The 16,184-nt window shown below is 35.8% G+C and overlaps 2 protein-coding genes across 4 annotated transcripts in view; one reads left to right on the top strand and one right to left on the bottom strand.

Moving 5' to 3' along the window:
* The window catches only part of LOC142341757 (serine/arginine-rich splicing factor 4-like), a 340,718-nt gene extending 331,911 nt beyond the window's left edge, over positions 1–8,807 (top strand). Inside the window, exons 5-7 of the mRNA XM_075392950.1 lie at positions 4,379–4,452; positions 7,932–8,090; positions 8,413–8,807. Of these exons, the coding sequence (XP_075249065.1) occupies positions 4,379–4,452; positions 7,932–8,090; positions 8,413–8,569 (390 nt within the window). The 3' untranslated portion in view covers positions 8,570–8,807. The remainder of the gene's footprint in view (positions 1–4,378; positions 4,453–7,931; positions 8,091–8,412) is intronic.
* The window catches only part of LOC142341755 (protein XRP2-like), a 525,423-nt gene that overhangs the window by 472,394 nt on the left and 36,845 nt on the right, over positions 1–16,184 (bottom strand). The gene's annotated exons all lie outside the window — the stretch shown is intronic.

Here is a 16,184-nt window from a genome sequence, read left to right as displayed (position 1 = left end):
ATACAAGTTTATGATCAGGAAGCTCAAAAAAGGTAGTTTTTGAGTACTGAAGATAGAAACTAGGTGTTCAATAGTTTTCGAGGACGCTTCATTTTGCTAAAGAACACAGACAGACATTATGATTGAGAGTTAGTTTTTATTCTTTGCCTGCTATTATGACATCTTAGGTTCATGAAATTGTCAGTTTTTTGGGGAAAATTGAAGATTAAAATGAAGTTTTTTCATCCTTAAGCAGAACGCGAAATTATTTCATTGATTGCTGAGAAATGAAAGTGATGTTTTTTCGGTACTCTCTGAATTGCATTTTATGTCAATTAAAAATTGCCAATTGTTGGCGTGAAAATTGTTCAAAAGATATTTTCATCATTTATTCTCCAAATATAACCGTACACTAATTTTAGTGCGTGTTATCCAATTTTAGCGACTTTGGATGTCCGATTTTTACATATTTTTTCTAAGATTCGCATTAGATTCAGTGTACAATTCGCTTTGTTTATAGTGCGTGTCGTCTAATTTTAGCTACTTTAGATGTCCGAATTTTAAGCAGTAGAAGATTCGCAGCTCATTTCCTTTGAAAGCTCATAACTTCGGAAAATGACCCTTTTTATTTAAGCTATAAATTTTAATCGAAGGTGTACCTTTGTTCAAGAAATGAAAAGAAGTTTACAATGACCGAAACGGAGAGTTTTAGTGAATTGAGTTTGAGCTAATCTCCTGTGTTTTGGTGATGGCATCATCCGTAGATCATTACTTCGAACTGTATTGGTCACTGCTAGAAATAAGCTGATCTCTTATGATAATAATTATCGGGTTGGAACGTTTCTTGGTGTTGATTGATCGCGTATACGAATGAATGTTAGTTCCTGCTGCATCAGTATAATTATAGTATTTTACTTCCTACGGTATTTGCCATATATAAAAGTTTATGATGATGAAGTTCAAAAAAGGAAGTTTTCGAGTACTTGAGTTAGAAACTAGGGGTTCAATAGTTTTCTGATAATCGGGTTGTTTTTGTCCTAGATGGAAGTAAGAATCAAATTTAAACAATTTAAATATAATATAAAAAAAAATAAAGAATTATTTACTCTTTATTGAGAGATATCACGTGAGAATGAGAGGATAAAATGATTTCGTGGCGAATGTAAAAGATTTCGATGATGCTTTATCTAGCTAAAGAAGGAAGTCATTTTTATTGAGAGTTAGTTCTTTTTCATTTCTTGTTGGCCCTTTTGACATGTTAAATTAATGAAATGCTAAGTTTTTACGGAAAAGAAAAGGAAGATCTAAAAGATTTTTGATCCTTCAGAACGCGAAATTATCCCAACGGTTGCTGAGAAATGAAAAGGTAATATTTTTACCAGTACACTTAATTTCGGTTTATGTCAATGAGAAATTGCCAATTGTTAATGCAAAAATTGTTGAAAAGATCTTTTCAGTTTTTCTCCAAATAAAACCCCGATTTTGTTTTTGTCCTCCATTTTGATTTCTGGGAAGATATTCACATATGTGCTGTTTGTTTGAATTTTTGCCATCATTGTACTCTTTAATATCAGCGCGAAAAATGGTCGATATAGTAATAAAAGGTAGTAAGGTTGAGAAATTTAACCATGTCAGCCCTTTTCATTTTCGCATCAGGTTATTCTATAACGGTTCATTTTCCCCGATTGTGTTGGGAGGGGGCAATTTTGAAGTTTCATAAAAACGAATTTGCTCTTTCTATCCTCTATTCATTTAATTCTAAAATTTTGAAGCGGGAAATGAAACACGTGAAAAATTTGGAGTGATTTTGTTGCTGAACAAAATGAAGAGTGGAGCGAAAATTGAGTGGTTTTTTGTTCATATCGCTGTTTTCTAGAGAGCGAGAAATTGAGGTGTGAAAAAAAATTCTAAGCGAGCGAAATTTTTTGTTCACGTGCGGCATTTTAAAGCAGTTTTTTTCATTTTTTTGTTAAGAGTAATGGTTATGAATTTGTTTTAATTTTCGGCTGGTTCTGGTAGTGGTTTGAAGGTTTCTGAAAATTCATGGATTTTATGCTAATTCGGAGCTTTTTCATTTTCTGATTTTCGGGGTATTTTTTGCGTTTATTTTTGACGATTGTTTTGTTTTACTAGCTCAAATGGGTATTAATAAGACCCCTTATACTTGAGCAAATTTTAGATAACAATTGGTTACATTTCTGTGGATATGAATCATTTTTTTGTTGAGAAATTTGACAAAAAATGGCGAAAATTGGAACTATTTTTTTAAAATTTTTTGCAGTTTTTTGTTTTTTCATTTTTAGACAAGTTGCTTAGCCTATTGTGACTTTCCTATTGTCTTGCGAGCATCTGGATACCCTTTTTGCCGAAATGATTTTTTCTTTGGTTTTATATGCTTTTGTAGTATTCATTGTTCATAACTTTTTTTTGTTAATTTGGCCTGAAGTATTTTTAAATTCTCATAAGTGCTCTTAGGAAGTACTAGTTGTTTTGATGGCACGTTTTCTCTGATGAGTAGTTGGATGGCGTTTAAATGGATTTCTATTTCGAGTCGTTTCCGAAATTCTTCCGGCTATGTCTTTTATGATCTGTTCACACATTTTCAAGATTTTTGAAGTCGAATTGGAGTAGTGATTTTGGTCACGCCGAAACAGGCAGTGGAGCGAAAAAGCGAGTGGCTTTGCGGCGTTGATTTTTTTGCTCTAATTTTAAAATAGAGAGAGAAAACGGTGTTTGAATAAAAATTTTTCTCGCTAGTGGTTTCTCCCAATTCACCCATAGTTCGTTCTAGGTCTTGTTTTATGTTTATTCAATGAAAATTCTTTGAATTGTACGTCAGGACTTGTCCTGCTGTTTTTTTAAATTCCCTTTACCTTTTGATCACGTTTTTCGTTTTACATAAGTCACGATTTTCACATTTGACTTCTGATATACTTCACTCACTGTTTCAACTGAATAGATTCTAAGTTCTGTCACGCATTGAATTACGCAATGTAGTGAATATGGTCAGTGTCAGAAGAGCAAAATCAAAAGAAACGGGATAATCCGATAAAGCCCGGTAATTAAGTCATAGTGCATTAGGTTATCAAAGTTCATTAGAGCGATTGCTAGCTGATATTAATTTTAAGCTTAAAACCCTTCAGTTTAGAAGGTGAAGTAAGTATAGGTTTAGAACCTAACTGAAACTGCACACTGGATTAGAACAATTTTTGAAACTAAGGAAAAAAATTTTGTCAATTTCTATCTCTTCTTTTTTCTTTTTCTGTTTCAATCCCGATGTGCGTCTAGCGCGTCAACGGCGGCTATTTTCCGGCAATCTGCAGGCTATTTTCTTATTTTTGCGCCTAAGGCATAACAGAAAAATTAAAATTGTTTTACTGATGATCTATGCTGAGTTTGAGGAAATCTTTTCCTAAAATTGCTGGAGAACGTATTTCCTGTTCAACGTAGACGATGGCGGAAATTTTTAGATTGCGAAATGTTCAACTTTTGAGTTTGCGTAAAAGAATAGATTGTAATGATCATTCGGGTACTAAGTTGTTTGCACAGCCACCAAATAGTCTGCTCAATACATAACTGAGGATGCGGATGCGTATCAAAGATAAAACTTAGTTTTTCAAATTTCATTGTCATTTGACGGGTTGGAAGATTATATGCGAACGGACAATGCTGAACTACGTTTCTCTTCAAATCTGATTGGTGACTTAGAATCCGTGAACAAAAAATTAATTTGTCAATTTTTGTGATATTGCATTATGCTTATTCAAAATCCAAATGTTCGAGAGAATTTTCTGGCAACTAATGTAAGATATTTTGTTATAATTTATAAGGGATAAGTTTTATTCAATTTCTTATCTTCAGTCATCGCGCGATGTAATCGAGGTCGAGGCTGAAGAATGAAGCACTGTGATGATTCGGGTAGTGACTAATGAGGTCATCAACATTGTGTTCAAACCTTTCAATCACTCTGCCTCATTTGGTCAATCGGGAAGCATAGCCGAGAGGGCCGTTCAAACAAAAATTGATGTCTACTCATCAAATTTGCTTCTCGATGTTAAACGCATCGCTCAAATCAATATCACTAGACGTCGATAGACGGTCTTCGATTGATGTTCAAAAGACGTTAGCAGGTTCCCGCTGATTAAGATGGTCATCGAGCAGCCAATGACCTGGCGTGAGCTAGGAATGACCTCAATTCTCTCTACATTGGAGGTGCTTCGTGTCTGACATTGAAAATCACTGATGATTTTAAAAACAAATACCAGATCATATCTCCGTCTTATTACTACAAGAGCACGCTCAAGATTTTCAAATATAATACCAGACTTAAGCTGACTGCACAACGAGATACAAAGATCAGTTAAATTTATTGTAATAAAGCTCATGATCTCTATTTTAGGACTTGAAGGATTACTGCCGAAAGGGTGGAAATGTAACCTTCGCCGAGTGTCACAAGGGGGATGATCGAACTGGGTTGGTACTTCTTTCCACAAGCTCTTACAGTTTTCTCGAATTTAAATTTTCTGGATGTTTGGAAGGGTATGGTTTGCTCTACTTTCCATTATTGCGGGATAGTTTTTAAAGCCTAAGCGTGGTTAGAAGTTTTTAGCAACAAGTAAATATAAATTTTTAGCAACAAGTAACTTGCCAGAATAGGCAATAATTTGATGATTTTGTCATGAAACAATTTTTGTGAATCAGTTTTGAACATTATAAATGACCAGTGAATTTTCTGGGAAAATCTGGCATTAATCGAGAACCACTCAGCTATGTGTTGCAAGCCTGAATTTTGAAGAAACTTTAGCAAGAGTCACGGAACCCAGCTTGAAACAAGAATATTCTTGTTCGAAAGCTGCCACTGTATATATAGAAATATCTGGCATTTTAAAACGTACTTAGGTCTTTCAATCCAATGTTCAACATTCACCTTTTGCAGTTCCTGAATTTTCAACAAAAATTCATCTGTTTAGAATTTCTTGCTCTCAAGCACCAAAATTGAGGTAAAATATGCCTATGTGTGAATTATATACATCAAAACATTGTTGGAAAAGTAATCAAGAAACAACCGTGACTAGCAATAATATAAATATAACCAAAAACTGTTTAAAAGTATTTTAGCGAGCGGAAGTTAGGCCTGCGTGGCTGAACTCGAAATTCATACTAAAAAAATGTCTGTTAGAGGACTTCGCACTTGCTAAGTTTTTTATTCTAACTCATAGTGAACAAAACAACTCTCGAAAAGCAGCAATCTGGTGACAAAATTAGTGAGTTAATAAATTCATCCAAACGTATGCCAGAAACTACTAAATCCAGTCTTGTGTCATTGAATCTTTTCGGTCCTTATTCAAAGCTAAGCAGCTCTAGTAAGCAAACTAAGTAAATTTTCAAAAGCAACTTGCAGCAGAAAATATTACGACTATAAAATACGTCGCACTTTGTGGTAATCAGCGTACAAATATTGCTTGCTTGACGTTCTAATCATTTCACAACAAAGGCAGACATGAATTGGATTTGCATTTTGCTCGTGGAATTCGGTTAAATTGAACTGAAGAATTCAAGCTACATACGTTGTAGCCTGAGTTCCGCTAAAATGGGTTTTCCTAATTTTGTGGACTTGAGTCACGTTCAAATACGGGCTGTTACCCAATCCGGTAACTCAATTCCACAGTTTGGTTACCAATTCGGCAATGTTAAAATCAGCATTATATGCTACTGAATCCCATGGTTTTGGAGCTAATTATATACTTAATTGCACTTTTTTGTAATCAAATTAAGTAGCTTACAGTGGTTATTAATAGCCGCACAGCGATAGCTGGGGCTATTATTGGCCTTCTCTTGGTTTTTTTATTTCGTCGTCATGATTTTTGTTACGACCAAATGACGTCACAGCCACTTTTTGTTCATTCGTTCATGCAATTTCAACTGAATTGCATGTGTGACGTCATTTTTCGCTCTTAGTGGAGCGAGTTTTTTTGTTCATGCGCGTGATTAAGTTTTTGGTCACACTTGACTTACCTCACTCTCAAAAATGACTTCCTCACTTTGAAATTGACTTTTAGTTACTTTAATTCAAAGAGATAAGGTCAAATGGGTGTGCGTCACTCTAAATGAAGGTTATTTGAGATCAGCTAATAGAGGCAGCGATAAAGATTTTTAATCAAAATATAACAGATCAGCCTTCAATGAAAAGACGAATTTTTTTGGTCTGTATTTTTTACTGTTTTTCTTAGACTGCCGATCTACGAATCTATTGCGGCTATTTTCTGGCAATCTGCCAGCTATGTTTTAATTTGAGTTAAAATTTTGATAAGTGTCTTATTGATTTCAAAATTTTAAGCGGGATTTTTAGAGTGATTGTTTGGCATAAATGTTTATTTTAAACTTACTTCGTCAAATTCGATTTAAAAAAATAAATTGTGTTACCTTCAAAAAAGGAATGCAGGCTGCGAGCTTTGTGGCCTGGATTCCGTTATTCTTAAATTTCTAATCTGGCGAAATTCGGTTTCTATTTTTTTCAGAATAGCCTTGCTTTTGAATGTAACCCGATGCTGCAAAGTTTGGAAATCTCAGGTATTAACATTGGAAGCGGAATTAAGTTACATTCTCTGTCAAATTTGACTTCACCAGAATTGATTCAGGTGTAATGATAAAAATATGTCAAGTTGGAGTAAAGTTTTATTCGCAAGTGGAATAACTTCAAATAGCCCATGGAAAGATTGAAAATCAGCTTTTTGATATAAAAGAATTGCTTTGAACACACGAAAGAGTTGTATTAGTCAAATGATTAACGTGATTTGAAATTTTCGCATGACGTTTTGACTTTTCGAATCACTTTTACGCCTTTGACTTTTTCGTATTGCGTGATCTAAATCTTTTTCTTTCACAAGTGTTAGCAACTGAACTCAAGTGGCGGCAGATCACCACTAAAAGTCAAATGAAAAGTGGGCTGAAATTGATGTATTTTTTACTTTGAATTTTTAAATTTTAGTGGTTATAGTTGTATATAATTAGCTTTAATTAGTTGTTTGAAGCCCCCCCCCCCACTCCCCTCAGTGAATCTAGCTACCCCCTCCCACCGACTGAAGCAGGCTGCAAAATATATGAGCTCCGATTAGTCGTTTTGAGAGCAATTATTCCGACATTAGTGGGTTACGTTTCATTTACAATTTTTCAGTTATAATTTCATTTGGTTCATTTTAAATGATCATTTCGTTCTCAATTTTCTTTGTACTTGAAGGTATTAAGATAAGAATTGTCTGTTTTTGCTCAGTTTTCTGAATGACCAGTTATTTCGCATATAATTTGTATATTATCTATATCGACAGCTCAAAGCCCTACTTAACCGAAAAGCCCACTAAGCATATAGCACTGTCGGAAGAAGAGTCGGGGCATTTATGATCCATGCCTTGTAAATTTTGAATGAATGGAAAACTCATTTGAATTCATTTGGTTCATTTTAAATGATCATTTCGTTCTCAATTTTCTTTGTACTTGAAGGTATTAAGATAAGAATTGTCTGTTTTTGCTCAGTTTTCTGAATGACCAGTTATTTCGCATATAATTTGTATATTATCTATATCGACAGCTCAAAGCCCTACTTAACCGAAAAGCCCACTAAGCATATAGCACTGTCGGAAGAAGAGTCGGGGCATTTATGATCCATGCCTTGTAAATTTTGAATGAATGGAAAACTTGTATCACTTTCCTCCTTACTTTAAAAATATTCAAAATCTGGTAGTTGAACAGAGAACGTGGAATCAATGGGCCGTGGCGGCTAGACCTTAAATTTTTGGACCTATGAATAATTTTGTTTGTCATAAAGTACATCATTTACATCAGTTTGTGATCAGGAAACCGAAATTACATACTCTGCTACTGGAGAAAATTGTCTTAAATTGAAATAATGTTTTGGGTCTATAAATTTGATGCCAAAATCGACGTTCAATGTTTAGTATTGTGGAGTTTGAAACTCGTGATGACATGATAAAGGCAATCAAGAAGTTGGACGGCACTGATATCAATGGGAGAAAGATCACAATGAAGGAAGACAACCCAGAAAGATCCAGATCGCGCTCTCGGTCCAGGTCTAGAAGATCTAGGACTCGATCGCGGTAAAAATTTTAATTTTGGTGGCGTTATTGTGCTAAATTATTTTTAGCTTTGAGCTTTTAAGCTTTTCATCACTTCTAACAGTAAGATTTCTGAATATCATTGCCAATGGCAAAAGAGCAAATATCAAGCGTTAAGAAAATCCTAAGCGTTAAATTTCAATTTCAGCGAATTGTTTTGGCTAATTGCGTCAACCAAATCATCACAAATTTCGATTAATTGATTGTTCCTCTAAGTATAGAGATCGCATATTTGCTGTTTGTAGGGTTTTATTTTGTGCTTTATGGCATCGGGAACAATGGTCAGAATTAGCTCATGTTTTAGATCCAAAAGCAGAGGATCACGTTCGAAGTCGAGAAGCCGATCGAGATCAGGCGACCGAAAGAGCCGAGAAGGAAGTACCCGACGCACTCGGTCGCGATCTCGAGGGTCGCGATCGAAATCTCGAAGCTCCTCGCGTTCTAGATCCAAGTCGAAGTAAAAACTTGTTCAAAGAGGCCACAGATGCAAAATCGCAAAATATTCTGTACCATGGCGTATGGAAATGAAGGAGCTGATTAATACTGATGATATTAAGTACTGAAATTGATCTGAACAATCGTTAGTGTTTTATGTCGTGTTTTATTTGTCGGAATCAGTTTGGGCTGTGATTCACTTACATTTCATTTTGACTTACTTTTCATGTCAGCAAGTGATCAATTCAATGTTTCTGCGTTTTGTTTCGGAACCACGAAACTAATTCGAACAAGGTGGCGTGAAATTTTTATTCGTTCAAATTCCAATTACGGGCTTTTTGAAGTTAACAGAATCAAATTGTAGCAATGCTACAAGAAATTTACAAGGCTGGTTGATTCCTATAAATGTACATAGATTGACTCTGAGGGGTAATGATTTTAACGGCTGAAAGAAGAAATGATTATATTCCCAATTTTTACAAACTGAAGATTGGTATTAAATTATCATTTTTACAGCTTGCAGCGTTTTGGTTCTGGTATTAAGATATCAGAACGCAGGAACTTATATTTGTATAATAACTGCGATTATTAATAGCTGCGTCATCTCAACCGGCTTTAAGTGTGCTAATGATTTTTTGATCGTCTGCTAGAATCTTGTTTAGCTATACCTACTTATACCGCTTTTTGCCTGCGATTTGTTAATATTTTTCTAGGCTAATTTTGTTCCTCGATAATTCTGCTCAAAGCGTTTTCGGCCAGCAGTTGCCCTGAAAAACAATTGAAAAAAATTAGCCAACATCAAAAATGAAATCAAAATAGAAAAGAGTAGTTTTAGATTCTTGTGTCCAAAAATTTAATTGAATGTAGCGATCAGCTCACATGCTGATTGGTATTGGTGCTGGTCCCTTTAGCGTCTTATTGGGAAACAGGAGAAAGGCTGAATACCAAAACAGCTGTAAATAAAGTACATTTTGGGAAGGAACATCAATTTTCATTTTTTTTCTTTGAGCACTTCAATCCCAATTGCGTCGTGAGTCGGGATGCGATTGGTTTTCATCTAGTGATGAAAAATTGCTAGACTGGTTGACATTGAAGGCCATTTTAGAAGTCTGAAATTTTGCTGAAATCTTGAACGGCGTTTAGGCGCGAGACGTCATTTGCTTCACCTAATAGCAATAAGTTTTTAACCGAATGGCTTGATTTGTTTTTAACGGTTTTAGTTTGTTTTTCTAAAAGCCGTGTAACGCTGAAATTAAGCCCTTTCAATTTGAACTCAATAACAAGGGGCGGCACAACTAAAATGGACAAAGTAATTTTTCAAAAAATTACGCAATTGTCAAATAGGTTTTATTGATTGAAGCGCAAATTGAGCAAATGATCTGTTTCTGTTCTATTGGGCAGTTCTCAGCCTGTTATGTTTGTATTATGCTAGCTGCAATACCTTTAATGTTAGCAACAACTAACAGAGGGTCTTAAAGCGTAACTAGTTGCTCAAGCGATCAGTGTACGGAAAACAAAGGAAAAAGCATAGTCAATTTTTTTGGGATTAAATCGAGCATTTTCCGGTCTTTGTCCCAGATTCCCTTCTAAAAAGGATAACCTCTCTAACCATACTCTGGCTTCTGCTAACTGTCCATGCTGTTCATTTGAGAAAAGTTTGCCACACATTGGTCTCTAATAGTTGTAGTAGATTAGAAGTAATCCAATCAGCTACACGGTGGTGTAAGTGATTCAGCAGTTGTAATTGCAACAAGATGTAATATCGCCCTTTCAAAGCAAACTAATTTCTCGTCGCAGTTTGTGCAATTCTGAATGGCAACCTTGTGCCTTCTATCCACTGCCTTTTTCTCACCGACCTTCTAAATAGCAGTAGATCCAGGTTGAGGTCCAGACCCAAATTGGGCTATGATCAGACCCACCCGAACGCACATCCGTGTGTTCCCAGGCCAAAATTACAGGGTCTGGACAGCGGTTTGAGCTCAAAATAGTCTTGGCAACGGTCTGTTTTAGGTCTGATCAGAAGTCAATTCGTTCTGGAAGGTCTCATCAGAGGTCACTTTGGTCTGCAAAATCTGATCATAGGCGGATTCGAGCGCACTTGCGTCTGATCAGAGGCCGTGTCGAGCGCACTTGAGTTTGAGCATTTTTTGCTTTTTTTCTAATGAGTAGATAATAATGGCTCTGCCAGGAGGCAGAAAAAAAAGATATCTGTTCTGACCAGAGACTCATTTGGAGTCCATTGCCTTCGGTCAGGACAAAAGAGTCTAAACGCTAACAAGTGGTCGGTCCCTTAGAAAAAGAAATAGAAACTGGAGATTCAGACGTTTGTTATAAATAACTGTCAAACTTCATCTATGATGCCGGCGAACTTAAGCAATGACATGCAAAGTTTTCAAATTAAAATTTTCTGCGATTTTTTTCCCATGTTTAAGTAGTCTTTGATCAGAGGTCACTCTGGTCTGGAAAGTCTGATCATTTTCTGTTTATAGTCTGGACAATGGTCTGAATTTGAGTCTGACCATAAGCTGGTCTGGGTGCCGTCTGATCAGAAGTTATCATGGTCTGGAAAGTCTTATCAGACGTTGTTTTGTCTAGAAAGTCTGAACCAAGGGCATTTTGGTCTAGGAGGTCTAATCAGAGGTCATTTCCGTCTGGATAGACTGATGATATCGCAACTAGGGTCTGGACCTCAACCTGGGTTTTGAATGCCAGTGAAAGAATGAGCATCGTAGCTAAAATGGAAATCAAATGATCAACTATATAAACAATTTTAACGCTCATGGTTATGTACACCGCCAGGATTATCGAAATATGAGGGTAATTAAAACAAAACATAAAGCAACCGCTGAAAACGTAAATTTAGTTAGGTCAAATGGAGTTTTGATTGTTATGCGTAACCTTGATGTTTTGAGTCAACATTTTAAGAATTAATTTAAAACTGTTTAAACAAAAACTTTCAAATCAAAAAAGCATATTTCTTTCTCAAAAGTTTGTTAAAAGCCTTCTTATGGGTCTCGCTGTCTTGTGTTGTTTAAAAACTATTGTGAAAACCTCTGTATCAAGACGATTTTTGGAAAATAAGAAGTCTTCAGGAAAGTTTTAAAAAAAGCAAAAACATGTATTGTTTTCTTAATTCTAGAGTTGTTTTTGTAAACAATTCCTTCAATTTAATCTGAGTTAACCATTTCTCAATTTTTTCAAAAATGCGGACACGTAAAAATTTGGTTTCTTGGGAGGAACATCAAATCAACCAAATCCATTATAAAGGGGTAAAAATGAAAATCTTTTCTTCTTTATTTCAATTTCTTATATCAGGGAAGATCAGTCAAATTATTTTTTGCTCGAATAGTGGAAAACGGAAACAAATGAGATATAGAGAGTCGATGGATGACCAAGTTGAAGAGATTAATGCAAATGTTCAATTTTTTTTTGAAAAAAAGAAGAATTATAATTCAAATTTTCTTTGGAATTGCTCTTCAAACTGATCTTTCCGAGTGTGTGGTCATTGGTGTAAATGAAAATAACTATATAGTGCTTTGATTGAGAAACTTCTAATACAAAAAACAAGAAGTTTTGAAAACGAGAAGTTTTTTTCTATTTCAGTTTATGTATAGGTTAAAGAACTGTTCTATTTATTCAAGTAAAAGCCCGAAGAGTGAAAATACGCATACTGATTAAATAATGACAACCAATTTACCATAATGTTACTAAGTATGGGCTTTTAGAGACAGCTCTTAATATTACAAGTTAGTATAGACAGAGTGCAAAATCTGCCAGAAATCTTGAAAAAAAAAGAATTAATATTTGATTCAAATACGGCTTTAAACAGTTTTAAAAACACAACTGTGTTCTCTAAATCTAGTTGATAATGAAACAATCCAGATTGTCTCATTTTGCTCATGAAACATCAAAGTTAAAAAAAATTGTAACAAAATTCTAAATTTATTTCTGATTTTATTGTCAATTTTACATTTAACGATACAATTGGCACAAGAGGTCAAAACCTTGTTTTTTAAATTAAACAAACAATTTAAAATGAACGAGTTTGAATCATATGAACCAAGGTTACTCATCAGTTGCCTAAGCAACAACTTAAAAAAGTCTTTTTGTGTCGGAGTGCAAATTTGTGTGTTTTTGTGTGAGTGTGTGCTTTTAAGAGGTTTATATGTGTAATTGAGTGTAATGTTTGTGTTTTCTATGTATGTCATACATCTACATCATAAATTAATTCAGTGCAGTAAATTTATTATACGATGTACTTAATTTATTTAGTGTACTTATTCCTGAGGGGCATGTGTACAAGTCAATGTTATTTCACATGCTAGTCTGTTGTTCCCATCTCCCATAGCGGGAAATTATTGTTCACGTTTGTTATGACTTCTGGAATACCAGTTGCCTTATTTCTCATTCCTCATTCTCTTAGTTTTGCACTTCGCGTACAGTTGCTCAATTTAACTTATTCTTTACTAACTGTCTTTACGGATCAAGTAGAGTAGACGAATAATCACCAAGCGATTCGCTAAGCGGATTCATTTAGAAATTGTGTAAAGCGCACTCGCCGCGCAAGTAGGACATTAAACATAAACGCAACTCGCGACTCAAGATCAAGTACGCAATCTCATCTGCGTAAGACATGGCGCAGCCAGCAACTCAGAAGCGGACCCCACTTCGCATTGAGCCATTTTGGGACAAACCTAGAGTAGACCCTCCGCTGAAATGGGAAAAGTGGCAGATGCAGGCCAAGTTAGCCCTTCTTGCGAAGGAAAATATTACACTGGACACTTTATTGGAACCAAAACCCGAAACAGTGCAACTACCACTTGAACCGATCTATGAGGATACGATAACAGGATCATCGGCACAGTCGGAGAGGGAAAGATTGGCGAGGAACGCTCAATCAAAAATGAACTGGGAAAACCGGTGTCAGAGACAACTGGAGATAGGAATAATGTGCGGAGACAAACCATGGGCACAGGCCGATCGAAAGACTGTGTCAATGCTATATCTCAGTTTGGGCACCGAAGGACGTCGAATTGTATGTAGCCAAAACCCACACCTCAAGATGGACAGTCTCTCAACAGCAGAACTTTGGACAATCATGGAAGCAGCATTTATTCGTCAGCACAATATCACATTTGATAGGTACGTACTTCTCACCACAAAACAGACAAGAGGAGAGTCTATCGAACATTTCTTTGGAAAATTGAAAGAACTTTCTGAAAATTTTGAGCTCGGGAGTCAAGAAGATACTCTTATCAGAGACTTATTTATTGCAAATATGTTAGATCCGGAAATTCAACGGGAATTGTTGCGAGAAACTCTAGAACCAGCCCAAGCATTACGTTTGGCCATAAATATGGAATTAGGTCAAAGAAACCAACTACAAATTACAAACTCGCAATCTGCTCCGCAAGTTAATGCAGTAATTCCTCAACGATCTTTTCGACCACCAAATCAACGGCCGACTACATCTAGTTTTACTCGATCACCAAACCAACTCTGCAGAAACTGTGGTTTAACTTGGTCTGCTAATCATAAAGTCAAGTGTATTGCGAGAGGCAAGACTTGCAATAACTGTGGTCTCCAAAATCATTTTTCACGAGTGTGCAGGAAACCGAAGTCATCATCAAATAAACCCATCCGATCTATTGTTAACTCTATTGAAGAAACTTTAACCGACCAAACGGTAAACGCCATACAAAATATGACTTATAACCCGCAATGCGAATCAGACTACTATAGCTCAGAGGACAATATGGTCGCTAGCATCGCAAGTAACGCAATACAGATCGAACCAAAGAACACCATCTTACAAATTGGTAATACCCACGTTGGACTTCTCATTGATTCAGGCAGTGTATGCAGTATTTTATCCGAGTCTCTTGCTGCGGAGATTGTGGAAAATTCTCCTCTTGCTCGTTGGCTGATGATAGCGCCTCCCCAGGAACTCAAAACATTTTCAAACGAACCCATAAACGTGACGGGTATGATACAGGCACCAATTGCGAGTAATGGATGGCGACTTGAAGAAGCTGAATTTGTGGTAGTCCGTGACGGGCTAAAACCACTAGTGGGTAGAGATCTATTTGACGCTCTCGGAATATCAGTAACTCAAATCCCAAAAAATGAAGGTAGTTTGGTCAACACTATCACATCTCAATGTCCATTTAAAACACGTATTGCAAAACAATTTCCTCAACTTATTACACGTATTGGTCGCTCAAAAACACACATTGTTAGATCTAAATTCCATCGAAATTTTCAGCCAAAACACCAAAAGGGTAGAAGAGTACCCATTAATTTACAAGAACGAGTAAATAATGAAATTAAAAAACTTCTTGAAGAGGGACATATAGAAAAACTGAATAACTGTTCTGACCAATACTTTATTTCACCTATTGTAATCACAGTCAAACGAGATCCAACCACAAAGTTAGCATTAGATTCTAAAACTCTTAATAAAGCAATACAGAAGAACAAATATCAGAGGCCAAATATTGAAACACTTATGGACTCCATATCACAAATAATAACAAACTACAAAACAGAACCGGCGGAACAAATATATTTCTCTACTATAGATCTTAAATATGCCTACAGCCAACTAAATCTACACCCTGAAACTGCTAAACACTGTAATTTTAATATTGTAAGTGGTGACATGACAGGCACATATCGATTCAAAACGGGATTTTACGGTCTTACAGACATGCCTGCCGAGTTTCAGAAGGCAATGGATTACACCTTGATTGGTCTTAAAAATATATTTTGTTTCCTTGACGACATCTTAATAGTAAATAAAGGTTCTGAAGATAATCACTTTCAACTTGTATTAGATTGTCTTAAAAAACTGGACGCAGATAATCTTCGAATTAACCTTCCTAAATGCCACTTTGCGAAGCAAAAAATTTCCTGGTTAGGTTATAATATAACTCAATCCGGGATATCGCCACTCGAATCTAAAACATCTTCTATTATGTCATTGCAACCACCTAATACACTTAAAAAATTACGCTCATTTCTCGGTTCAGTCCACTATATTAGTAAATTTATTCCCAATCTAGCTCAACTCTGCCATCCTTTAAGACCTCTACTTCGTAAGTCCACTAAATACATTTGGACTGACACTCATACGTTACATTTTAATGCCATAAAAACCCGCATAGCAAACCATACAGAAAACATTCACTATAACCCCCAACTCGAAACTCGAATCAAATGTGATGCTTCTCGCTCCGGATTGGGAGCAGCACTAGAACAACTAACAGTTGACGGTTGGAAGCCGATCTCTTTTGCATCAAGATTTTTAAACAGTAGTGAAGAACATTATAGTATTAACGAATTAGAACTTCTTGGGGCAGTATGGTCCATAGAATATTTTAAAAATTATTTGTAAGGTAAAGAATTCACTGTTATCACTGATCACCGCGCATTACTTTCCATTTTAAAAGAACATCGATCAAATAAAAGCTACAATAGTAGGTTATCACGATGGGTTGATCGTCTTTTGCCTTATCAATTCTCAATAGAGCATCTACCTGGCGCAAAGATGGGACTAGTTGATTACATATCTCGCAATCCATATCAGCCAGCAAAAAGTGTTTCCAAATATGATGAGGAATTTTTAGTCGCAACGTTATC

Source organism: Convolutriloba macropyga, chromosome 6 (assembly GCF_964194025.1).
Source record: "Convolutriloba macropyga chromosome 6, txConMacr16.3, whole genome shotgun sequence".
Lineage (NCBI taxonomy): Eukaryota > Metazoa > Xenacoelomorpha > Acoela > Convolutidae > Convolutriloba > Convolutriloba macropyga.
This window is presented reverse-complemented; position numbering and strand designations above follow the sequence as displayed.